The sequence below is a fragment of the Lepisosteus platostomus genome, chromosome 20 (genome assembly GCF_059453375.1).
Source record: "Lepisosteus platostomus isolate fLepPlt1 chromosome 20, fLepPlt1.hap1, whole genome shotgun sequence".
NCBI lineage: Eukaryota > Metazoa > Chordata > Actinopteri > Semionotiformes > Lepisosteidae > Lepisosteus > Lepisosteus platostomus.
Window position 1 is genome coordinate 4116301 of NC_142630.1, and position 27178 is coordinate 4143478.

The 27178-nt window shown below is 39.5% G+C and overlaps 1 protein-coding gene and 1 long non-coding RNA gene across 4 annotated transcripts in view; one reads left to right on the forward strand and one right to left on the reverse strand.

Moving 5' to 3' along the window:
* LOC148644299 (uncharacterized) overlaps positions 1-4957 on the forward strand; it is a 44172-nt gene extending 39215 nt beyond the window's left edge. For both annotated transcript variants that reach the window (XR_015928738.1, XR_015928737.1), the window contains exon 3: positions 4289-4957. This is a non-coding gene — a long non-coding RNA (uncharacterized LOC148644299). The remainder of the gene's footprint in view (positions 1-4288) is intronic.
* zfpm1 (zinc finger protein, FOG family member 1) overlaps positions 1-27178 on the reverse strand; it is a 107851-nt gene that overhangs the window by 4740 nt on the left and 75933 nt on the right. The window contains exons 4-9 of one of the 2 annotated variants that reach the window (XM_088614270.1): positions 20856-20989; positions 5093-5195; positions 4330-4551; positions 2193-2420; positions 1744-1839; positions 599-745 (exon numbers count right to left, since the gene is read on the reverse strand). In XM_088614270.1, coding sequence (XP_088470396.1) covers positions 599-745; positions 1744-1839; positions 2193-2420; positions 4330-4551; positions 5093-5195; positions 20856-20989 — 930 coding nt within the window. The remainder of the gene's footprint in view (positions 1-598; positions 746-1743; positions 1840-2192; positions 2421-4329; positions 4552-5092; positions 5196-20855; positions 20990-27178) is intronic. The other variant, XM_088614271.1, reaches the window with a different exon arrangement.

A 27178-nucleotide genomic window follows, 5' to 3' on the forward strand; every position in this document is an offset into this window, starting at 1 on the left:
CTGCAGCAGATTGTAATATTTAATCAGCCTAGATTGGATTTTTATGTTGTTTTAACAGTCCTGTTGACACCGTTTGAACTTTCCCTCTACTTTTTAGGGATGTGATATCAAATCAATCAATCTAATGATATCAATGAACGTTTCTGAAGATATTTGTATTCCTTTTAAGAAATCTGCCTTTGGCATGGTTCCTAAATAGATCAAGCAGAAACAAAATGTCGCCCTTCTCATGAATAAAGGGCAATATACAATGTAAAAACATTGCTTACGGCAGCATTTTGTTACAAAGAGATGTAACATGGTTTAGTTTTCCCAGAGCAGTTACTTTGCATACTCACATAAAGCCAGCTTTACAACCTCAGAGTACTATAGCAAAGTTTTTCATCTTTTTGATATAGGTACAGTATGTAAGTAGCATAAAATCACATGGCAGTTTATAGTTTGGAAACCAAGATGAATAACTGGCCAACCTTTGCAGGAATGAAAGCTTTTGTATGGAGCTGCATCACTTGCCCTGTTATTTCGGGAGAAGGGCCTCCTGGACTATTGATTTTGGTTGATGCCCATTTAATCATAGTGTTTGAAAAGGGCTTCGTACCTGCTGCTAAGGGTATCGCTGGAAGGCCAGGTCCTGGAGAGCTAACTTCACTTTTGGACCCTGGCTGGCAGACCATGTGGCTGGTCACCAGGTGACTGTACAGAATGTCCCGAGTGGTGCTGACATATCCACAGCCATGGCAGACTCCTGCAGAACCAACAACTGGGTGTCAGAGGGCAAAACGTCACAGTGATGTGAGCAATTAATTTTAAGTTCTGTGTTCATATTACGAAACACTCTCAAAGACTAATTCCATCCACGCATTATTAGCAAGACACTTGAGGATCATAGCAAACAGGAGTCTATTCCAGAGCATGGGAAGCCAAGTGGAACAGACAGCACACACCTACTCAGGCTGGGATGCCGTTATATCACAGGGCTCAAGACAAATTTACAGCAATCCAACCTAGCCAGTATGCTTTTGGGAGGTGAGAGGAAAACAAATGTCTAAAGAAATCTTGAAAAGGACATGCAACATTCACACGTATGGATGCCTGAACTCTTGAGTTGAACCCAGGAGTTCGTAACTGTGAGGTAACAGCATGGACCAACATGTCACTGTGCTTCCCTGTAAATCAGTCATTTCCAAAAGGTCTCTGTTTTCAGAAGTCAAATAAAGATAAATCTGTGAATATCTACTTTATGGGGAGAATAAACTGCCTTTAGCCTGTAAGAAACCAAAATTTGTTAACGTTTGAAAGGAGACAAGTAGTAAACCAGATACTGTTCCAGACAAAATAGCTTTATTACTGCTGTTCATATGAACAGATTATCTCTGACCTTGAGAATTTTTCACAGAACATGAAACAGAACTTCTGCCAGCTTAGCCTTACTGGTATAAGTAGAATCAGAGCATTTCTGTGAGCACAAATGTGGAAAATGAGCTTCCAAACAAACTATCAACAGAAAAAACAGCACACTTACTGTCATTTTAGTCCCTTTCTGGAATACAATTTTAAGCTTTGACATTGGAGACATTGATAAGGGCACAGAAGGGTGTAAGGAAGGATTAAAGTGATATCAGTTCATCTAATCATTGATGGTCTCCAACAGACAGTAAGTCTTAGTTGTGCACGAGTTTCAACACACAAATTTAGAAACCCAGCAACACATGGGTCAATAAAACCCTTTCGACAGATTCTCACCATTGAGTGTATCGGTGTGGACTTTCAAGTGGCGCTCACAGTTGGCCTTCGTTGTGAAGGCAGACAAGCAGATGAGACAGACGAAGGGACGCTCCCCTGAAAAGATAAGAAGCTTTGACCAAATGTTCGGGTGACTTTGAAGATACAGCAGGGAAAAACTGAAGAAGACTAGGTTTACATTCATACACCCAGACCAGCAGACAGTCCCATTCATGGTAAAGCTAAAGCAAAGCACAACACCTTTTCTAGAAATATGGCAAGTTAAAAAACCTGGAATGGCTGTCAGCCTATTTTAAAGGGAGTTACTGTATTACAAATTAATATGGATTCACATCAGTTACACCGACAGCATGTGAAAAGAAAGGAATGGACAGTAATTTAATTGGGCTTTCAGTCTCAGCCTCTCCTTGCTGGGGTGTCAGAGAAGCACAGGTGAGAGGATGTCTTACCACTGTGTGTGCGCATGTGTATCTCCAGCGAGCTAGCACTGGGGCAGCTCTTGTTGCAGTGTGGGAAGGGGCAGACGCGCTCGTTGGGGTACGAGTCTTTGGGCTTCTCCTGAGGCGGGGAGGAGGGCTCCTGTCTCTGCCGGCTGGCGCAGTAATACATGAGGTGAGCCTGGAGGTTCCTTTCGCTGCGGTACCAAATCCCACAGTCCTTGCAGGGGAAGATGTCCTCTGGAAACAACACAGGGAAGGTGAACAATATAAATCAGCAGTCCTGCACTTACTTTACAGCCACGGCCAGGTAACGCATCTCAAATATTTGTGAAAAGCAATTCACCAATAGAGCTGGAGACCCAGCACAGTTTTATATCACCAACAAAGGCTAAGAAAAGAATTCAGTTTTGTTTTTAGTCTTATTAATGCTATTTACATCTATGTGAGGAGTTTGTGTACTAGGTGTACTAGCACTGTTGTAAAATGGGCTGATATTGATCATTGTGATCTGATGTGATCAGAATTTCTGTTCATAGCACTGATTAGAAAACTAGGGGTTAGTGAATTAGCTGAGGTCAGTTTGAACAAACCTAAAAACGCATTTCAAATGGAAATTGCCCTTTTGACTTAAGTCCAAAAAAAGTCTGGAGAGAAATATTTAAAGGATCAAAATTAATTGTTCAGATCTGTTTTTTACTACAATTATTGTCAGCAAATTATTTAATAAGATGCATCTGTGTCTCTGCTTTGTCTTATATGTCTGATACACCCATCACTTAGAGGCAAATTAATAATGATCCACTGCAGAGCACAGGCTCGGACACAGGGACTATGTAGAGACAATTAACCTAACCAGCACAAGTTTGGAAAACTACATGTACAAGTGGGGCACACAGAAGTTATTTAAATATTAATTCAAAGAAATAAACTGATCTCAAATGGGCGAACAGTGAATTCATCACTACATTTATATTTGTGTCCAAGCAAGGCTCAAGAAGTTTCTCTCGCATATAATCTGAATCTATACTGTATATATTTATGAAAGTACTGCATGCTTTGCCTAACCCAAACCCCACCTCTATCCATAACTCTAAATCTAACTTTTTTTTCTATACAAAATTAATGCACAGTATGTCGAGCTGCTTTGCTTTCAGTTTCTATGATGACTGCTTGTGTAATGTCGACAGCTCAATATTCAACCAATTTTGATTGTAATGTATTAAAAGTAAGTATTCCAATACACGTTCTGTATATTCTGTTTAATAATAACGACCACTAAGTTAGCATTATATGGATATATGGAATGACTACATGAATCATACAGTTAAATGACCATGTTGCCGTGTCTGCCCTGAACAATATGCCACCCTCTTCCATTAACTTGTGCTGCCACCTGGTGTTGCCTGTCATAGATTTCAGCAAGCTCGGAGGGTCCAAGCTCAGCCAATTTAAAGCTAGCTGATTAAAAATAAAGCTGGAGTGCACCGGTGAACAGTAAACCTCCTGATTTTATGTATTTTACGTGCTGAGCTTAGATGCCGCAGCAGGAGAATATAGCTGAGTGTACTGCATGAATCAGGCATGATTACAATTCCATAGATTTTAAAAAAGTAAAAGGAATCCTTTTAGAAAACTGATTCTAGAGTGTTGTCATGGTAGCCTTCAGTAGATCTTCAAATCCATAAGAACACTATTTTGAACTATTTGCTAGATTTGAGCCATTTAGCAAGTGGATTTGTAAAACTGATCTTGGAAAAGAAGTGTCTCTGGTCTTTGGTTTTAAATGGGTTTCTATGTAGTTTACACTTCTGTTCTCAAGGTAAAGAAATGCATGTAAGGAGATACCAACTGCACAGCAACTTCTGTTCTATTTTAAACTTTGTTACAAATAGTCAAGATTTGTGGGCCTTATCTAAGCTTAAAAGGGCTAATAAACCCTTTGAAGGGTAATAATTTATTATTTTTATTATTATTATTATTATTATTATTAATAATAATAATAATAATTTGAAGGTGATAAATAGTTTAAGTGTGAAGTTTGCAATGGACAGAAGGGTGGAAGACAACATTACAGGTAAACTATTTGCTTTTTTGTCTTTGTACAGGCTCTTACTGTGGTGCCTGAATGGTTGCGGGCTGGACTTACTGTTGACAACGGCTGTGGCCAAGATGGCTGCCATGCCTGCTTGCTGCGGGAGAAGCTGAATGTCAGAGTGCAGTGCCGCTGGGTAGGGCAGAGATTCCTCCTTCACCCGGGCAGTACTGGACTTGGACAGAGTGGACTCCTCTGCAGGGCTCGCTGTTAGAACAGCAGTCAAACATTCCCCTTCTGACACCCCTTGGGTCAGCTTGCAGTAAACCTCCTCACCTGGAAGTGAAAACAGATGCAGAACATTCAGGGCAAGGTCATTTTTTAATGGAAAAGCTGCAGAACTCTTGAAGTACTATTCTGTGAACTATATTCAAACTCCCTTTGAATATTAATCATGCAGATTCATTCATTAACACCTAGCTTTCAGCCAACGCAAAACTGAACTAGTTGTGACCTGTAAATAAAATATCCTGCTCCTGTAATTTTGGATGAAAGGAAATTAGCACATCCTTTAGTGGTCACAAGCATGAAAGCAGGTAACCAAAGAACTCAAATTAAGTGTTTTACAGGAATAGTATTTGTAAAAACCTACGCTCGTTCAAATATAACTTTATAACTTGTGAAAGTTGAAAGCAAGATTTAAAAAAGGCAATTAAAAATAAACTTAATGGATTTAAAAAAGAGAAGATTTGACTTCAAGTTTATACTTCATCTCTTTCCATTTTCCAGTTTAAGATCTTTTATTTTCTTTTAATCTGATTTTTTAAAATACAAATAACCATTTTTCAGATTCAAGAAGCTCTTTCTTTACACCCACCTTTGCTGTAAACAGTGGAATTTGCTGCACCTTCACTAGAGGAAAATGAAAGTTTCAAGAGCCAGCATTCTTCATCTTCGAGCAGAAGTTTAAATGTGGGCCCCTGGTAAAAAAAATACATACAAAATAAGGTGCTTGGAGCACACTGAACTATAATTTTATCTAACTTAATTTTATTTAAGCTGTGATTGAATGGAGTTGGAAATCCATGTATTCCAATGTGTACCTTCATTTTTTGTAAATATCAACAACTAAGGTACTTTGGGCAAGTAGCTGTAGAAAACCTGAAGGATTTCAGGAAGGCAGATGAAGGCAGGTAGACGAGCAGATTGTGCTCTCAGGCCAGCCATGGTACATATGGTTATATAGTAGCAAAACAAAGACTTAAAAGCAGAGATTTATGCTGTGCAAATGAAAAGCCTAAAACGTTTTCACCGATGTGTGTTTGTGTGATTGAGGGTGAGCAGAAAAGGTCAGGCTGCAAGAATTTGCAAGAACGGTCTGAGATGGTTTGGATGCTGGAGATGATCAGCATGGACAGGCCGACATAAATCCCCGTATCAGAGTGAGAAGGGGCTTGTAGGTGGGGAAGACCCTTTAAAAGAGGGTTAGACAAAGCTGCCAATTGGCTGTAAACCAGTGAACTGAAGAAGCCAGTTACAGGGCAAATCTAAGGGCCTTCAAGAGGCAAAAAGAATGATGTGAAGATCAGAAGAAATGGTGGCAACTGCTTCAATTCCAACCCAAAAGGGGAACAGCTAGACTGTGTGGATATAATATAGCTCTGCCATATGAATATGGAAATGAGCACTGCCAAATACAAGCTACACTTTTTTCCCCACGACATACAGCATCAGTCTCCCGCTCACGTGTGCAGCAGCCCCGAAGCCTCGTACTGATCCCGAGTTGAGTTACAGCGTATTTTTGAATGTTTAGAAAGAACAAAAATAAGCATTACTGGTGCTATTTCGCGACCTGCGCTGAAGCAGATAATGAAGAGGCCCAGATGAAAGAAACAAAGGCGTGCGGCGTGTCTCACACTGCGCCACCCTGGGCAACACACCGGCCTAGCAAGGGGAGGCTTTGCATGAGCTGCATAAGCAAATGAAGGAGAAAAAGAGATTAAAAAGACTACAAGATGAGGACAACTCAGCCCTTGCCTCTTTACTCCAGTTGGAAATAAAACAGACGGCATCAAAAACAACAGGCCCCCTGAGTGTTAAAAGCCTCTTCCGTGTCTCAGGAGGAATGCAACTGTACCACAGGTCAGAGTGCGATATACCAGCTGGAGAAATTAAAGTCTTGCTGACAGAGGTTATTTTAGCCCCACGTCCGTAGTCTAGGACAAAGGCTAATTTTGAGCACACCAGTAAAGATATATGTACAGTATAGCTCTCACATTCCTGGGAGCTTTTCAAATAGTGCTTAATGTGATCATCTACAGGGAAAAAACACATATCAGGCCTTTTCTGTATAAAAGCAGCACCAGGTACAACTGCGTTCCTTCCATTCCTTCACAGCCCTGTTCTCTGTGGAAGACTGACCTTCCACAAAAAATAAACTAAAAGCAGAACTGTGGTTCCAGAAAACTGTACCACCCGTTTACTCCTTTATCAACTTGAGTGATTAACTGGATTTCTCACCAAGGCATGACGTTCTCTGAAGTCTACACGAGCACATTATTCATTCATTTTCTCCATTCTGAAACCGCCTTTACCGATGAGTATCTGAGTTTCATGCAACCCTCACTATGGGTGTAATCTGAATTTCGGGCGACAGGCTGTGAAATGGACACACTCTGCAATACCCTCACCCAACCTTGGACCTTATTTCCCTTATTTTATCTAGTTAGACAAAACTGTCACCTGGGCTTCAACATTTTCAGTCATCACAGACACTCAATCCAGGGGAGGCTGCAAACTGGTGGGGGTGGAAGGGATCCCCATTACCAGTAAAGCGCTTTGAGTGGAGTGTCCAGAAAAGCACTATGTAAGTGTAAGGAATTATTATTATAACTTAAAAACTCTGAGAACCACTGGCGTGTTAGCAAGGGAGCCACCAGGGGGCAGTAGTTTGCTATAGCTATCTAAGCTATCTGTCATTAAGACCGTGTTGTGGCTGTACTTTGACTTGCACAGACAATCGGTTCCACAAAGTTATGTGCTGTGCCAGGGGGCACATTTGGGGCTGATATTACAGACGCGCTACCAAATTGATTTTACAGACTTGAAAGAATGAAAGACACAGTTCAAACCTAGAGCAAAAAATTATTAAAATAGAGGGTGAGAAAGAGAAAAAGAGAAGGCTGCATGCTAAAAGGTTTATTTCTAATTATGGCAGTTCTAGCCTAAAGACCTGCAGTATTGTATTTCATCGGGAACACTCTCTGATTCCAAGATATCTCCCCTTTTGTTTTAATTTGAAACCCAATATCTTTGCAGCATGCAGCCACAAGCACTGCGTGCCTGCTCTAATTTGTTTCAGACTAATTTAACAAGACTTTATTTTGTATTTTGAAAGGAAAGGCCAATGCAGATAGAATAGCCTTCAGAAACACACGCATACACACTTCTGCACAATTTCATGAATTCATTTCATTTAGATAGTAACACATTCTAAACGCATGAACAAAAGGGTTAAAGATTTGAAGCGCCGTACTGTAAACTGCAAAGGTTTTCTCTGTGTGTACAAGGTGCAGGACGATCTTGCAGGACAAAAATGCTAGCAAGGTGTACTGTATTTACACTGGCTTTAATCAAGCAGTTTGGGAATGAAGAGGTAAAAAGAAAATAGAAGGTCCTGCAATTCAGTCATTAAAATCTTTTTTGGCAGTCTATTAACAGATATGTGTGAGACAGTAGTGTCCTTCAACAGCTTTGAACTGTTATTCAGACAGTTGAATGCAGTACTCTTTATAGTGCAGGGTGGCTTTCAGAAGCAGTGTTTGTCTGCTGCTCTTGGAACAGGCTGACATCTATGGGGCAGCAGGGGCCAGTACAGTATATCACTGTTGCCGATGTTACAGGTAAATGGTGAGTTTGAAGATTTCAGTCTGATTTGTCTTCTAAAAAAATGTAAATTAAGTGAACTTTAAAGGATGGCATTCCTCTTATTATTATTTTTTTGTCACTAAAAACATTTATAAAAAGCCCACCTTTTACACAACCTTATACAGCATGGCTTTGTAAAACACTCATTTTTAGATTATTTGTTATAGCAGAATTTTGTGAAGTGTTAAGAAATAACAGCACACACCAGTGAGCGATATCTCTGAAAGGGGATTCAACACCAAATAATTCCTTGAATGGCATTGGAAAATACACGCTACTGGAATATCCCAAACAAGCCTACAGCTTGGCCTAGACTCAATAATGGGAGCGCAAAAGCAATAGATCTACTGCAGAACCAGTTTTTGAACATCTCCAATCCCAGAGGGCTGTAACAGCAAGCCTGGCATTTTTCTAAACTGTAAAAAACGTCACATCATATTGTGCATGAGCACAATGGTTCATCAGGTGGGAAATGACATGAGCTTCTGTAGTGCTGATAGACAGAGAGTCTGACAGCTCTGGGGGGATGAGGGGATGTTTATCTCCTAACAGGGTTACTCAGGGCAATGCTAGTACCCATTTATGCATCTGGATGGACGAGAGCAACCAGGGTCAGGTATCTTGTCCTATAGGTAGTGGGGATTTGAACCCACAGCCATCTACTTAGGAGTCCAAACCCCAAACCACTGCTCCATGCTTCTCTTTGTCTCATATGGTACCCCGAATATTCTCGTGGCATTTAACACTGTTACAGGAGAGGGATGGGAGCAGAGACAAAAACCCTGTTTCAGGGGGCAGATGCACTGGTAGCTGGCGTTGGTACTATTCCCTCCATATCACCTCTAAACACCTGTCCTGTATGCTTTCCTCACTGCACAAGCTTCCGCTGGACAGCTGTTAGCGCCTCGCACAGAAATGAAGCGCCTTCTACCGAAAGCATCATAGTTCCTCCTCCGGAACGGAGCTACTTTGAAAATCTTAAGCTCTTGCTGGGAAAAAAAAAAAGTCTTTGACGCGAAGATTAAGCCCCTTCTCCGGCCCCGTGCCTCTTATGAATATTAATCAGAGGAGGAATGTTTTAATCTCTCTTATCCCTTCACTGCTGCCTGGGTAACGATATGAAATCTAATTATTTGGTCTGATATTAACCCCCCCCTCCTTTCGCCTCTCCTCGCACGCCCCCCCCTCCCTCCCATCACAACTCCAGTCTTTCAACCCAACTCTGTCAGGGCCCTCATCACCCCTCAGCTTATCACACCGAGAAACACCCTGTTCTAAGTATGATAAAACAGGAATGCTAATGATGCCTGCCCGGTTTATTTTTGCTATCCATTTTTTCAGCAAAAAAAAAAAGCCTTCCTGATGTCCTCTGCGGTGTGTTCAACCATTTTTGCTGGCGCTGCTGCAAGAACTTTAAAGAATTCAGGCCCCTGTGCTGTCCACAGCCCCGGAGAAGAGAAGAGACGCAGAAAGAGTTGAACCGCTCTTCATCAAACCTATCTTGTTATGTCAAACAGTCATTAAGCTGATGATAATGTTAAAACTAAACCCAGAGTCTGTTTCAATTAAGTTTTATCTGCAAAAAATGGAACAAACATATGCACTTAACAGAGGTCAGAAATGGTGTCATTTTTATGTCAGCATAGATAAATGTGCCTACGGAGATAAATTATGTGATGAATACTTACCCTAGTGCTCCTTGTATTTTAATTTAAAGTCTCATACGTATGAGTGTGCTTCACAGACTTCACATAAATACATAAATTCACTTTTATGACTTTTAATTTTTCAGGCACTTGCAGGTAAAAGTAATTACAATGCTTTTATGTTAATGTAGAGCTAACGGAAAAGACTCTCACAAATCTCAAAAGAATGACACGTGACCAACTTTACATGCAGTCTTTTCATTTTAAATGGTATTCTGGTCATATTCAGGCAGTATGTTAAGAATGATCGGTCTGGTAAATCGCTGGTACTGTACAACTTGGAGTCCATTGTTATCGGTAGGGAGGAGTTAAGGCACTCAGGCTTGTGAAAGACAATGGCCATTACTCACCCAGTGTGCAGACTGTCTACTCCACTAACAATGAATTAGAACATAAGAATGGTTAGAAATTAAGAGGAGGACCTTCACCCATCTAGGCTGTTTGGCTGCTAGTCCAGGGAAAAACTAAGGTTGCTGCTGGTCCCACTAACACCTCTTCCAGCAGCAACCTTAGTTTTTCCCTGGAGGTCTCCCTTCCAGGTACTGACCATGCTCACACCTGCTGAGCTTCAGTGGGTTGCCAGTTGTGAGTTGCAGGGTGATATGGCTGCTGGCTTTACTTATTAAAAAATATCTTAATTTGATCTTTAAAGAAAGACTAAAAACAGTAAACAGTCTACACAGAAATATCACTTAATTTTCCTCCAGAAAGTGAAATCAAGTTTTAATGAGGACAATGTTAATTTACATTAACCAGTACATTCTACCCCTCTCTGACTATAATTTAAGAAAGTTACCCTTTCTCATTCACAACACTCAGCTGTTTCTTGGAGAAAGCTGTTTTTTTCCCTATGACTTGTTCCAGACTTCTACAACACTTTGTGTAAAATACTGAAGACAGTTCTTAGTCTTAAATGTAGTTTTACTTAGTTGTTCTACTTGCGTTTTCTGGTAATGTTTCACTGCTAAATATGGAGAAGTCAACTGGATTAATTCTCAGTGTCTGTGAAGAGTTTATACCCCAGAATAAGGTCTTCTCACAGTCTGCACTCTTCAAGAATCAGGCCTTAAAACTTGTAATACTTATCTAAACACTTCAAGCCACTTTCAAAAACAAAGACTGCCAAAATCTCCCTCATTTTATTCAGCTGTCTCATACTACAAGTCCCTGTTTAAACAAGTAGCTGTGTCTTCAGAAGCACCATGTTAATCAAGAGTCCAATGAACATCCAAGCATGTGAACTGTACTGTTGATGTCAGCCCTCCATTATGATTACAGTTGAAAAACACTGATTTGACAAGCAAAAAACTCTTTGCTTTAACGTGATTTATGATAAGAAATCCTTTAACTTAGTGCTACTTATGATATACACAAGTACAAACTTTCTCAGGCCTGATGTCATGGAAGGCACTGTAAATAAAAGAGAAAGCAAGCGACTGAAGAACGTTTTTCAAAATGCCTGCTATCATCAGGGCCTAAAAGCTAGTCTGCTGTGCTCCTTCAAAAATGAATGCTCATTTATAACTATAGTACTAAAAAATAAAACAACTGAATGCATGCAAATATCACAAGCTTTTAGTATATGCAATATTTCTTTCAAAAGCTTCAAAGAGACAAAACTAAACAAGTATGGAATAGCTTTTAAAATTGTTATGCTATTCAAGAAGGCATACCCAATTTAAGAGTCAATGCGCAATTCTAAAATTTTGATTGAATAACGTATTTTCACAAGTCTCCTAAAATGTATTTATTTTTCTATCCTGCAGGATAGGAAGTACTGTAGGAAATTTACAGGAAACTGCAGGCCTTTTAGCCTCAGAATTATGTGGTATTTTTTTGTATAGTCCTGCTAATTTTTTTGAAGCTTTTGTTCGGGAGACTACATTCACTATGAATTTTGCCAAGTGGTCCGTCTTTAAAAAGCAGCCAAGGCACGGTCACTTTAAATCTCCAACTGATGGGGAGGGAGAGGCCAGCGCGGTCCCTAACAAAGAGGTCAGTGTGTAAACCCTCTGGACGATAACCATCAGCAACTCGATCTGCACATCCGCTGGTGCCCTTGTCCTCGGTGACAGATATATCCCCGAGCCTGGGTTTCCAAGAAAACATTATTGAAGATGATGAGATGCATGCAAATGTCATGTAAAAATATAGAACTGCAAAACTTAAAAAAAGAGATAAGAGATTTCAAAATGAGCCACTCTTGGATAGCGTTGTGAATTGCTAGAGATTAGGCTTTAAGATTCAATATTACCCCACCCCCATTAAACTGCAAAATATAAAGCAGTTTAGATAATTGAAGGGTTTAAGTTTAGTATTTTAACTGAAAGGTAGTGGGACCTCTTTATATCTATCTATGCTATTAGAAATCCTGTTTGAGTAGTCTGTATGACATAGATGTTCAAGAGGATTAAAGATGCAGGTCTTTTTAAAACTCATGAATAGGTCAAGAGGAAGCAAAACCAATCAAGGCATTTGTCGAGCGGCTCAGACAGGCACAGGTTAAGATCTGCGATCCTGGGTCACATCACTAGCTGACTATGACTGGGACTGTCCAAGTGCTGGGAGGGCAGAGAGGAACTAGTCAACTAGCACTCTCTCAGCTGTCAGTGACACAGTGAGCCTTGCAGCCTCCCAGGTGCTTGCAGGTAGGCAGTCCCTCTCCTCCCGCAGCAGCAGAGCCTCTGGAATGGGGTTGTGATACTGCTCGGTCAAAGAGTCTGCTCTATTCTCCCCACTGTGCGGTTGTGGAGCTCAGAGGTGCAAGCCAAGATCTGAAAAACGCATAGGGCTACTTCGCTATTCTACTACTGCTACTCTACAAGGAGAACAAAAAGAATCAAGCATTCTAAAAGTACAAAATGTGCCAATCACAGCTATTCAGAAAACATGCAAAGGGAAGCCGTAATACTTTATCAGACCACTTATCCTCCAAACACCTGTTAAATTAAAGATGGTCGGTCTTGTGAGTGGTCTTTACATATTATTGTTAACAGCAACTTAAACCAAAAGGGTGAGGGTTTTCCTGTTGACTCTGCATTCGCCTGGCCTACAAAAGTTTAGGATTTTTGTACTACTCTGGCCATTGAGGTTATTTGCTCCTTGAAGTACAGAGATATCAAAAGACGAATGCTAAACCAAGCACTTCTGTCCTCAGTCAGAAAATGTAGGTGGTCCTAAAGTGTATTTTCTGTTCAAACTCTAAAAAACCCATCTCACCTTGTGAGATTTTTATATTTTTTAATTCCCTGTATTTACATGTTGCAGATTATAATTATAATTATAAAGTCCACGCTGATTCTCATTTGTTACTTAGATGTCACTGAGTATTTTTTTCTGAAATGTGTTTTTTTTTGCATATGGAACGGTTAGCAGATAAAAACAATAGCCATCTTTGATGTTTACCAATTACATTATGTGCGGCTTACTGAAATCTGCAGCAGAGGTATTCCCCTTCCTCACCCACAACAGAAGTCTGCCAAACTGCTCGCAATCTCTTCAAAACCAGCACACTTCACTTTATGCGCCTCTAAGTGTATTTGCATATAAGCTCTTCTGCTTGCTTCACTAACGTGGAAAAAAAGAAGCACATGCACCCTTGCGCAGAGTTTCTAAAAGACCATGAAAAACTGGAATGTCCCTGTAGGGCAGCTGAATATGGGAGAGTAAGGCTTCAATCTGAGAGAAGAGCTCACTACACAAGTCAGCCACTGAAACACGTACAGATGTTACATCATTTCCCTTTCATTCTACTGTGAACAAAACCTTTAGAGAGACTGAATTTTCTCTCTTGTATATTTGTGGACCTACAGTAAACAGCTAGCATGTCAAGGTGGATATAGCCAAACTATCAACGTGCGAAGGGAACACCAACACATTTGTTCCAAATGCAACAATCTAAAACGTCAAGATCAAAAACACAGGAACGAAAGATGAAATGAATGGGTTGCTTGAACTGGACAGAGTATTAAAGCGATGGGATATTTAAAATATCCGATTTTGCTTATACAATTATCCATGGCACAGAGGTGTTATCTCTGCCTGGGCTGTTGCCAGATTAGTCACCTGACATGTCCTTTGATGACCACGTCTAGGGCTGTGACTTAAAAACCGTGGGTGGTGGGGTTTATCAGCAGAATTCTCCAGCTACGATTATTAGGGATTATGAAACTGTGGTTGTTTCTAAAACATGATTAAAGACATTTATGCATGATAAAGCTTTGAACTAGGTATTAGCTCTGTCTAGTGCCATGCCTCAGGGTGGATTTCCACAAGAGGCGTGAAAGCAGTCTAAGAGCATTTCTGCATTGTGCTTAATTGGCAACATACAACTTGCATGTCTCATCCAAGGCACTTTCCTTGTCACACACACCAACCAGGGTGACAGTGTATTCCTCACAGCACACCACCCACAGCAGAAAAACAAGAGGACATGCAATATCGTGCCAATTCACTGAGAATATTATTTCAATAGAAGCCAATTGAAAAAAAGGCTATATTAACAAATATGTTTATATTTTAATATGCATGAAGAAGATTAAGATCCATTAACAGCAAAGTTTTGAAGACAATATTACGTTTGCAATAGGATGACTTTGGAATATGAGGAAACTCCCCTTCAGCAGGCCAGCTGTGAATGCAAAATATGGAAAATGCAGGACCTCTGCTAAATGAGGGAGAGCTGAGAAGCATACACAGTGCTTTCTGTAATTCATCCAGGACCCCCAGCACACTTCCTCCCAGACAGCTATAAGAGGTCACTCACAGATGCTTTTTTAAAATCTGCTGCTTATATGTTATATATTTAGAATTGCCATTTTTTGTTATGTATTGTTTGCCAAGTCATTTGCAGATTAAAAAGAGTCCCACATATAAAGAAAAGGAGAAAATGCAGGAAGATGCTGCTGGCCTGCCCTCCCACAGAGCCGATCACGTTTTGACTGCCTATAAACTCCACACTGACTTATGGGTGGTTCAGCCTCCATGATACCACCAGCCTGGTTTACCTTGAGAGCTGAGAGAGCTCTGACCCACTACCCCTTGAGACTCTACCCGCCATGCAGAGCTGTTCAAGGAATCAAGGCTGGTTAGCAATTTGCAAATAACATCTGCATCATATAACTTGACCTGTTCATTAATGAAGACAAAGCATCTTTAATGACTGTACTGCTTTCTTTTCCTGGGATATGTGGTTAAAATGTCTTGTAACATTCATAGCACAACCGCTGGAAATGACACAAAGTATAAAACAAAATGGGCAAGTAGAGGAATGACCATTTGAATATGTTCTTATACTTACATTTTCTCGTATTTTTTCTGATGCATGAATTGTTATCCAGATTTGGTAGATGTATAACACCTAGATTTTAAGAAAACAAATCACCCTAAATTTAGCCATGGTGGAGGTGGAAAAATATTTTTTCAAAACGTTTTAAGATTTAAAGAAATTTCAGTTTGCTTTGGTGGTTAAAATCAAATTCTGCACAGGTGAAAACAGTTTTGAAAGCCTTCTTCATCTCTTCTCATCTCATCGAAGACTGTCACTGAATAATAACCACATTCAATACCCTTAGAACTGGGTTTGTGGGTTCAAATCACAGGCAGGGAATTGTTCTTGTAAAGCACTGAGTAAAGCACTCGATGCTTCAGTAAAATGCACAGGAGTGTAAATTGGTACAAATGCACAATACGTTGCCTTGCATAAACAAATCTGTCAATTTCATGAGTAAAAATAATACCTGTTCTTTTTTCTTCCTTAAAGTACTATTAACACTTTCCAGGATTCTCATAAACCTTCTGAGCAACCAGAAATAAACTGATTAGATTTTGTAGTTTTGCATGTCAAACATTACTGTTTTGTTGGAACTAAGCTCCAGTAATTCTTATACAGTAGCACCAATTTTACTGGTTCATTTAATTATACAAGAAAAGAATTGCTCAGAATAGATAAGTCACCATAGGGGCAACTGCAGAATCTTAAACCATGCAAATGGTGACATTTCCATAACTGTACGATGACAACAAAGATATGGTTTCAAAACTAAGTTTGTAATAATAATATACACAACCACCACGGAGATCAGCAAACTGCCTTTCCTTGGAATTCTATATGTAACTCTATCAAATTAAAAAACAAATTATGTTTCTACTTGAAAAGAAAAGATATCACTAAGCAGTTTACAGACTGGCCTATACACTCAACCTGAAAGCAAACAGTAACTATAATATGGTGAACATAACATGAAATTGCAGGAAAATGTTTTAGTTCTAAACGATTTTTAGGTCTGCAGAGAAGTAACTAAAAATATTTTTCAGATCTTGATAAATGTATTGTTTTGAAGTAACAAAAAATGAGAACACTTCCAGAGTTTTGACCTACTAATCTGTATAAGAGAAAGTCATGTGACGGAATATCTTCAGATATTATCCTTCCAAGCACAGCCGGACAGGTGCGTACAATGACCATGTCCCAAAAGCCATACTTGCAATTTGGTGGCAATCATATAAAGGCCTTGGGGTGTCCCATTTCTAAATTGTGTTTCACAGCACCCCAAGCAGCTCTTACTGCACCCTTCTAACAAGTCCGCATCAGACTAGAGTTCTGAAGGTTATAACCCACATTCCTCGCGGAAAGGTGACATTTCATGTTGTAACCTATCACATCGGAGTGAAGCTGCCATGGAGAAGAAAATATTGAAGTTGAAGTAAAATTGAACTTTTTTAGAGTTTCACGTAAAAACAATTAGGCTACTTTAGATTCATATGTACTCTAGGTCTGAAGTGTTGAGGTAAAGCTATTAATATTATTTTGTTAACTGACTACAGCATTTTGACTGTTGAAGAGTTGTTTACAGTACGGTGCATTTTGTACATGGAAAGACAATGCTTTTAATAGTACAAAGCTTTGAATTAACAGAGTGCTATTGCCAAGTTTTCCTTATTTAGTTTAGTTCGCCTGTTTTGAGTCGAGCCCGTACTACACGAATGAACACGTACTGTCCTTTGTCCTGTTACTTCTTTTGTGTTGGGACAGGTGAGACCATATTCAATCTGAAAGTTGGCCGTGACCAGCGAGTGATGCCTCCCAAGCGTGTCCTAAGACTCTTTTGGTAACAGTGCAGCCTTGAAAGCTCTCACACCTTAAGTCCACACCTGCTCCACGTCGCAAAAGTGTGGTTCTGGAGGTAGGGCTTTAGGGCTTATCGCGACCTTTGGGACACATCACATGAGGGAAACCATTTATGAAACCCAGCTGCTCCGCATGAGCACAGACCCAAGGTTTTAACACTCTGATTCACTGTCAAACTGCAGCATCTTCAAGAGTGCAAATACTGCACTGGGACTCATTTGTAAATGAACCGTTTAGTGCTCTAACTTGTTTTGATATCATTTCAGATTCTCTGCTTAAGTGAAAGTGCATATTACCACAGGGAGTGGGCCTTGTTGAGCGTTAGTGCAGCCTAGTATTAAACTGATAGCAGGTCTTTACGGGCCAAATAGATGCAAATTTGTTCATAAAATGCTTTACATGCTGGCTTTGCTTGGAGTCTGCCACCAACGGAATGGAATGATGCCAGATCATTGTCTGAACCATTGTTGAACATAAATCATGGAAGTAAATACGCCAGAAGCTATTGACTGAATTCAAATGGCATATCACTAAATCCCAAAAAGTGGATTTGTGTTTACTCGCCTCTTCCTCTCTGAATGTCAGTCTTTTTTGTACACTACACTTCCTAAATACAATACCACCTGTGCTTGGAAATGCATAAGTTTACAACAAGCTGAGGAAGAAACAGCTGCAAAGAACAATCCAGAATCCAGAAGTACTTTATCTTTTGCTGTTAAACATACACCATTACATTAATATGGCAGCAGCAGATATTTAACAAAAAGGTTGGAAAATGTAAAATTTCTCTCCAGTTCTGCATCAGCTTCATCTATTCAGTAAGCAAGTTGTCCTATAATCCCTCTGACACCACTTTGTTTGATGCACTAATTGGAGTTTTATGGTTTTCTTCTGCCCTTTGAAGATTTATAAATCTCCATCTAGCTCTCCTCTATCCTGTCCCCTGTCGAAACTAAATAAATTCAAATCTTACAGCCCGTTTGCACACTGATGTGGAATTTTGCTTAACTCTCCACTCCAAGACCGTCAGCCCAGACATCTGTGTGCAATTACAGGACAAGAGCTTTACTGACAAATAGACTGACAAAAAATTAATATAAATCTCTCATGAACACAATGGCAACAGCTCTGTGTACTCAAGTTAGAAGAAAACAGAGAAACAGGTGTAACTGTTATCTAGCCACACAACAGCAATACACTACAGGGGTACAGGTATTTTAGGAAATGCAGCAGATCAAATTGGTGTGCACTTCTGTAGGCTTGCGTTGATTCTGTATGCCAGTATACGGTGGGTTCCATTAAATATAAAACTAAATGAATATTTTGGACAAATGCAGAAAAGAAAAGAAATGCAATTGACTTTGAATTACTACACGCTCAGGCTGAATGAAAACCAAAAGCCAATGCAAGCTCCCGAGTAATAGAGCAAGCTATTCCTGAACATAACTTTAAAAGGTTACAAATGAAGAGGAAACTGTTGGCCCATCTAGCTTGTTTTGGTTTCGAGCAGCTTACTGTAATCTGAGGATCCCATCCTACTGTTACTCAAAGGAACCTGAAGTAGCAGCGCCGATTATACAGCTGAGTAACTTGTTCTGCAGTCCTCGATTCTTTGTGTAAAGAAGTGCTTCCTGTTCTCAGTTATAAATCTACTTGCCCCCTGATAAACTACTGAACACTTCAGTTCACTGCTGGATGAAATCTCTTTAGCTCTGCGCTAACAGGGTTGGTGGAAACCAAAACGTGATCCAAAGTCTATGAAAAGAACCACTCCAACAATGAAACACACACTTGGGACACATACAAAATTAGATGCACTTAGATTCTTGGATCAATAGGCAGCTAAGGCAATCAAACAAATACAGTAAGATGGAACAAATGACATTCCCTTCTTTCTAACCTTAATTACATAGTCATAAATGTCTCATCATTATTCACAGAAACAAAATAACCCCCTGCAGTGGTTTTCTCTTGTCAGCCTCAGACTGACCAGGCCTGGGACTGTAGACTTCTCTGAATGGATGCCACAGCCATGTAGATCCTATTGGAACATGTCATCAGCTGCTATCTCTAGCTAATACTCAGAGCCCTTCCTCAGTTATTCAGCTCCAAGATAGCGGGGAAAGAGGCTGGGCCAAACTGGAAATCATCAACAAAGCCAAAATGATAAGAACCTTTGCCTGAACATGAGCATTAGGGGGAGAGAGAGAGAGGATGGGAGGGAAGAATTCTGATAATAAATGAAATCTTAGAAATGAGCGACTATCAACGAGAAATCAATCATTCTGGACTCTTGTCCAGAAGGATGGCGCCAGGGAGAGATAAAAAGAAGGGGGAGGGTGGGCTGGAGGGAGGTAAGGGTTAATCAGAGGTCACATTTTTAACAGATAAGATGGTGTACGTTTGCTTGAAAAAGACGCACCAAGAAACAAAACCAGCAGCATTTCGGAACTTTTCAGACCATGGAACGCCAAATAAAAAGTCACAACATACATTTTAATCTGTGAAAGCGGTGAACATTTTTCAGAGCCAACACTAAGACATCCATTTAAAAACCAGGAATATGGAAAACTGTCAAGAGCAGGACGTGACAAAAACAAAAACGAAACAAAGCTTCAAAAGTCAGTAGCACTGGCTATGCGTCTCTCCTCGAGAGAATGAGATTAATCGGATAATTTACGATTGAGCTCTAACGAGTTCTGAATGCGTCTCGTTTGTGATTGCAGGAGCACTGCATGATTTGCCAGAAGCTAACTGGAGGAGCCAGTTTAAATCATCAGAAAAGGAAAATGGCCAAGTGGACTGGGATGAAGATCTGCTCCACCTAAGTATTAAACACAAGGCAGTGAAGAGACAGGTGCTCCTGATAAAACTAAATGCAAACGATGCATTGCAACTCCATTCTGTGCGAGTTTGCCTCTTAATTTGAGCCAGTTTATCTGAAGAACAATCAATCTGACCACATCTTTTGTGCCTTCCAAAGGTACTGGGACAGCAAAGCCAAAGTTTTTAATTTGCTTTACTATCAAGAAATCTGTAAAAGTGATAATAAGATTAATCCAAATGATAAGGGTAATAAAATATCTAATAAATTAACATGTTTTATCTCATTTTAATTCGACCCCGTGATTTCAAGTGATCCTAAGTATGGGAAGCACATTTCAGAACAATAACCACATGGGGTTTGCAATCCATTAACCTCACAAAACACTTAACATATAAGTGCCTCACTTCAGTCAATTCGAATCTATGCCAGTGCTTCAAACTTTAAATCCACATACAATCGAATTTAAATCTGGAGACTGACTTGATCAGTCTACGAACTTCCACTTCTCTTCTCCCAGCAAACACCTTGTTTTGTCATGTTTTGGGACATTATCATGCTGTAAAATGAAGTGTCACCAATGATTATAAGTGAGAATTATTAGTTATAACACATCATCAATTAAAATAAGTGAATTAGCTTCACTTAGGATGAGCAGTTAGTAGCTCCATAGACACAATCACAGTCCATGGTGATTTTAAACCTGAATAATATATTTGAAAATAAATCTTCCTTCGAGGAATTTGAAAGACATTGTAGGGAGAAAAATGAATCTGTCCTCAGAGGAGAGAACTCTCAGGGAGCTACAACATCCTTACTGCCAAGTTCTGAATTTTATTTACCAAATTTCAATAATAAAAGTAAGTTTTTCTCTCCTTGAATAGTTCTTATTCAAAGCAGGGTCTTGCTTTTCCTTGAAATGCCTTGATGAACAGACAAAACAATGTCCAGTAAGATTTTTCACTGCTTTGAACAGCTGAATGAAGGATGTTCAGACACATTAGAAAAAGGGGCTTCAAAATGATTTCATTCACCAGCTCGAGTTTCCTCTCACCTCTCTGGCCTGTTCCTCAGTGGCGTCTTCCTGTTGAATCTTCCCTCTGTACGGTCCCCAGACGGTGTCGATCAGAAGGCTCTGTCTAGCCCGGACTTTAGCGTCTCCATCGGCAACGCACAGCTCCAGCTCATCTGCACAAACACAGAACATTATCTCCTTGAGATCCAGCCAGCATTATTTCTGGGATCAAACACAGAGGCAAAACTTGCACTGCTAAGAAGCAAACCTCTTCTGTAACAATGTCTACAAAAGGCATAACATTTTTCAAAGCAATACTTGGCAAGCTGAGTAATATCAGGATTAAATAAAACAAAATACACTTACACACTCCCATTTATAGATATTATTACACCGTTTTTTCAAAGCTTCGCCGACTGTATCTACTGGGAGCTGCCATAGTTAACTCTGAACTCGTATAGTACAACTGCAAAAGGAGCCTTAAGTCATATACTTACTACTTATTAGACACATTCCCTTAAGTCCCCCTAGAAGTTCCTATACAGTAGCTAACACATGAATTCACATGAAGTCCAGTGACACAGTTACAGTGTGTAATCTTCCACTTGAAATAGATATTTGACATTGCAACACCTGTGCTTACACTTACACGACTGTCTTGTACTCTTCACATGAAAATTGATATTGTAGAAGAAGACAATTTCCATGTATTAAAATACCAGAACATTGGCGCTCAATAATTCTGTAAAGGGGGAAAAAAGTCACCCTTCTCCAAATAAGACAAGTAGACACCTCAAGGCCTTAGAGCCATGTAGTCTCATGTTCTTCTGCACCAATTTGCATTACTATGAAAATAAACTAAAAACTGTAAATTTATCATATTCACATCCTTCATGTGTAATACAGTATTTGAAATCAAACAGATTGTCCTACCTAAACAGTACTAATGCAGAAACCACTTCCTGAGGGGTTTGTTTTATCATTATTGCTGCGATTTCTGATTCTAGCATTGTAGTATATGATGAAACAACTTGGACTTTTGAAAAGGATGGATGATCTTTACTGTGATAACCAGGGGTTACTAAAAAGTAAAGGGTTTCCTCTGTTGAAATTGTTCAACGGCAATACTGACTCTCGCAGGGGCAAGTCTCCAGTGAAACACTTAGAATTGTTAAGCTAACGACACTAAAGAAAATTTTGTATCTGAAAGCTTTTCCACAGCATTTTGAAACTGACCACCACCAGTCTGCAAAATTCACTCCATGCCACTAGAGGGGGTTTGGTTTTTAAGTGACCACTGTGCTGAAACCAGGGCATCTTGGTTTTCTATAGTAAAGAAAACAAAAGAGTACAACTTTTGATTATTTCTACAAGAGATTAAGCAGGAAAGATGTCAACGAATGCCGGTGTCTGAATAAAATTTAATGATGCCTCAGTAAGTCAGTCAGAGAGACACTTGATTTGAACATATTTACTAAAATAATGACAGACTCCCTAAACTCAGGGGGAAAAAGTGCAAGTGCAAACTGATCTGCTCGATCTGAATCACAAAGGAGGGCCACACAGTGTTGCAGCAAAGACGTTTTCTCTTTTTTTAGTATGGACATTAGCAGGATAGTTTTGTGTCTTTGTCATAAACCCTGTTTAACAGCTAGGTCAAGGTGTGAATTCCCAGATTATTCTAATTCAAAGACAAAATAATGCATTAACCTCTCCTCTTCTGTTTCTAAGAGGCAATTAAATACGAATGTAATCAAAAATAATAAGACTGAGTATAGAATCAACAGCGAATCAATGGCAGCACTTTAAAGAACAAGTCCATCCCAGAAGGAATTGGCAAAGGTTGACTAAATCCATTACTACATTATAAGAGGAACCACTTTATGGAGCAAGTGGAGAAGAACAAGGTGGAGCTGAAGATCACAGAAACACAAGCACAGGTCAAAAAAGTTATCAGAAAGATTCTGGGAGAGTGATATAAACAAACATGGCAATGGAGACTAAAGCAATAGCAGTTATTTTCAGTACTACAACAGCAGATGAATGGTTTTGGATTGTTTAGGACAAGTCTCACAGGAGATAATAACAATACAAAATAGCGCAGGTTAAAGACAGACAGAACTCTGTAATGAATAATATCAGCATAGAACAGGCAGAAGTGCTGCAGGTCTTAGAAGAATGTAAAACAAATCTCTAGGGTGTGATGGTATCTTACCAGTTGTGTAAAATGGTATTATTTACAGACCAGTAACACAACTCTTATTTATGTTCAGTCTTTATACACAACAAATATGGGAACCAACAACACTCATTAAGTTATTAAAGACTCTTTGTGCAGTTAACAACAGTTCATTCCAAGACACTTTATACTGTAAGAACAGAATGATTTCATGAAATCTCATTTAGAATAATTTGTACAATTTGTGGTTCCTACGTTGCCATAATATATACTGTTCTTCTGGAATTAATCCAAACAAGATTCACTAGGTTTATTCCACAGTTTAAAGTAATGTCTTACACCTCCAAGTTCAAATCTCCAGCTAAAAATATAATCTCTTTAGGTTGGATTGTGAAGAACCTGATTCAATTGTTCGAAATCCTCAGAGGTATTGATGAAATTCTCATCCCACTCAATGAAATTCTTCAAGATCTGCTATGAAACACAAACCAGACAACTCGAGCACTAACTAACTATTGGGAAGTGCTTGCAAATCTGAAAACAGCAAGCACAAAGGACTGTCGGTGTCTGGGACAAGCCGCACAGTCATGCTGTTGAAGCTGGTACCTCGACTTCCTTCAAGGAACAGCTGGATAAGATCAGTTCGCTGCTAGCAGCCAGACAGGCACGATAAGAAAAGAGGCCATCTGGCCAATCTTAAGTTTATGTTCTTATTTCCTCATCTAGAGCAGAGTCCACATTTGATATTTTGAATTACTTATAAAATAACAGAACAAATTATTTGGATAAGAAGTTACGCAAACTTTTTCTAGGTCTCAATCATTTGCTGCCACTGAAAAATGTTTGTAAAACAAACTTGCAACTTGCATATCAGAGCATGGCCAGAAAGTTCTTACAATCAAATTTCCCAGAATCCCGTTATGTTGTTCATGACGAGTCTTGAGAGGGACAATATATTTATAAGCGAAATGAAAGGCACTCCCTTTTCTTTTGTCTGCAGAAGATTCAGAATCCCCCCCCCCCCCACACACACACACACACACACCACCTCCACCCTAAAAAAGACTGTGGTTTTCAGCATCTTGTTCAGGGGGTCAGGATAAAGAAGTGTGCAGATAAGGCTGTTTGTCTAGCACTCTCCATGTCAAAACACTCATCTATCTTCAGTGTATCAATCCCCAACAGAGAAAAACAAGGCAGCCTCAGATAAACGGACTTTCCCAGCCAACTCTGAGAGACAAAGAAAGAGAGGGAAGGCAGAACAGAATCTCAGGTTAAAAACCGTACGCTGTGCCCCAAGACAGATATAACGTATACCTTTCCCTTTTTAGTCTTTCAAATTCAAACCATTCTCTTTGCTAAGAAATGGCATGGATCTACTGGGAACCACTGCAAAAAATATCTAATGAAACAATGGAATTTCTTTTAACAAATATATGGCTTCCAGTTTCAAGGAGTCCAGTATTATGACATGCCACCATTTTGACCAAGACTATCAAGCAAATGTGCTCTAGACACAAGCAATGGTTATTTACTTATTTCCATCTGAATGTCAATTCCTTTGCAATGGGCCACTGCAATTCTCTGTAATGTTCATCTGTAAAACAAATTACAAAAAAAAACGTTCTTCTCATTGATGAACTGGTGTGGAATTGTTCTTTATTTTATAGAAAAGCTACTGAAACGGATTCATCCAAGAGGAATATAACATCCAGGAACAGCTGCATTTTATGCAGTGGTTTTGTGCATCTGGAAGGTGACCATTAATCAGCCTAAGGGTGTATACCACCATCATTCCCTTTAGTTCAAGATGATCTTTTGGAGATGAGCTCACAAAAGATACTCTGCGGCTTGATTCATGCATTTCCAGATCCAAAAGAGGAACAGAACTACATGAGCCAGTTCTTAAACCTAAATAGCATAAACGTAATGTAAGCACATATCCCATTCCAAGAAACAACCAGCACAACACTTAAAGGGCAAAAGAGAGTTTCAGGCATGAATATGCCACATTTTCTTCTTTCATTTGGTTTTACATGATTTGCAGATGAACAGCTGTTCTAAAAGTAAGGTAAGGGAGGGTTCTTATAAACCTCAGTGAAGGTATGAATAGTCAGTATTAAACCATTTTTTATTAAACCCAGTTAGTTTTGGAAAAAGGCTGTAACATTACTTTTTGCTTACGGCCCAATGTTGGATAAGTACATGATGTGATCATGTGATGCCTATTTCCCTTCAGACAGAAAGAATCTCTTTTGATTGTAGTGAGGGTTAAGTAGTCAGATTGTTGAATAATACAGTGAGAATAATACAGTTCTCATTTGTTGCTGTTTATGTTATACAGCTCGATCATTTTCCATACAACTAATGCTGAATTGCATCTCCCCATTACATCTTCCTTGGAAACATATAACACTATATTTCATAGCAACCAAAAATTTACCATTTAAAATTACTCAACACATTTTGACCACATCTGGGTTAACCTTGTATTCATGACTGAACTCAGTGCAACTCCCGTATGTTCCTGAATAAAAAGGTCATTCTGCTTAACACAGCAGTGGGATACTGACATTTAAAAGAATGCAAAACTTTTTAGGTCTCTTATTTAATTTCAGTTGTAACAGTATAGCTGGACAGAGGAGCCCAGACACTACGCTATTAAGAAGGACATGTACAGTACTGGGGGCTTCGATGGCCAAGTGGGGCTGCTAATCTACTCAGGACTTTTAATGGTGGAATGCAGATTCTCTCACTGACGGAGGAGTGGGTCTATCAAAAGTCAGCTGATAAGCACCATTCCAAATGAATGAGAAGAGGATAAAAGATACGTGAAAAATGTGAAACTGTAACTGCTAACTTTAATCAGCCATTAGCTCATTCTACCAATCTAAACAGAGGGAGTGTCCCGTTTCAGGTGGGCTCAAGAAATGAATGCCAACATCGACATGAGCACAAACACACCGTGTGCTAAGATCACAAAGGTTATGATCCAGATTATACATTAATATTTGACAAAAATGGCAAAAATATTGTATCAACCGCAGTCGTCAAGATTGTGTATATGTTGCTACTAGAAGTCAACCGGTAAATTAGGAACCACAGTACATTCTGACCTTTTCTTGACAGCAATGACACATATCTGAGGAAATGAAAACAAACCCACCTACCATTTCTAGATCAAACATCTAACAATAAAATGGACATTTTGTCACAACCTTTAAACTAAGCAAGCTGGGGTGAACTTTTGTTTCCTGCACTGATGTTAACCAGGCTCTTTCCAAAAGAAGAAAAAGGAGGCCTTCAGTGATATTATGTGTCACCTGAGTGAAGTTCCTGTTTTCAAAGAAGGATATGGAAAGGAAAGACACCTTTTTTTCTTTGCTAATGGTTTTGAAAAGTACAATTCATTATCAGAGGGAACAAAGTTCACTGCCTCCATCACTCCATCGGGGGCTCTGTATCACCACCACATACTAATACAATTCTTTTATCTAATCTCACCATCTAACTCCCCACACTAACAAACTCAGGACATTGGTTCTCTTTGGTCACATGATCTGGGATCACTGGAATTATTTCTGTCTCCACGATTATTAACCAAGTTGTGCAAAGTATCAGTGTATTTGTGTTTGATAAGCTAGAAAACAGGAGTGGGAGAATAACTGTACATCTGGATATATGATTCATCAGCCCAAAACAACAGTCTGGTCTATTTTCCAAATACATACTGTGCATAGAAACTCCCCCTGCCCAAAACACACACAGCAGACTTTTCTTAACTTCTCTGATTCCAGCAAGGGAGCACAGGAGAACTGGATGAGCACAGTTAGGGATTCATGATGAGATTATAAAACAAATGAACATACTGTAGGAAGCTGCACTGCAGATTATGTGAAAAGGATCATCCACGCTTCTAGTCAGTGGTGCCGAACGTCAGTCCTGGAGAGCCTCTGCAGGTTTTCATTATTAACAGCAAAGTTCATCTCATCATTTGGTTAACGGAACTGGTTTAACACTTTTCAAAGGACTTGAGCTGCTGATCATCGAAGGAGACCTAAAATGCTGGCTGGATTTGGCTCCCAGTGACTGGAGTTGCATACCGATTTCTGTTGCCTTGAAATGAAATTAAAGGAGAAGCCATGTTCTTAATCCCACAAGGGCTAAATTTTCTGTGTAAACA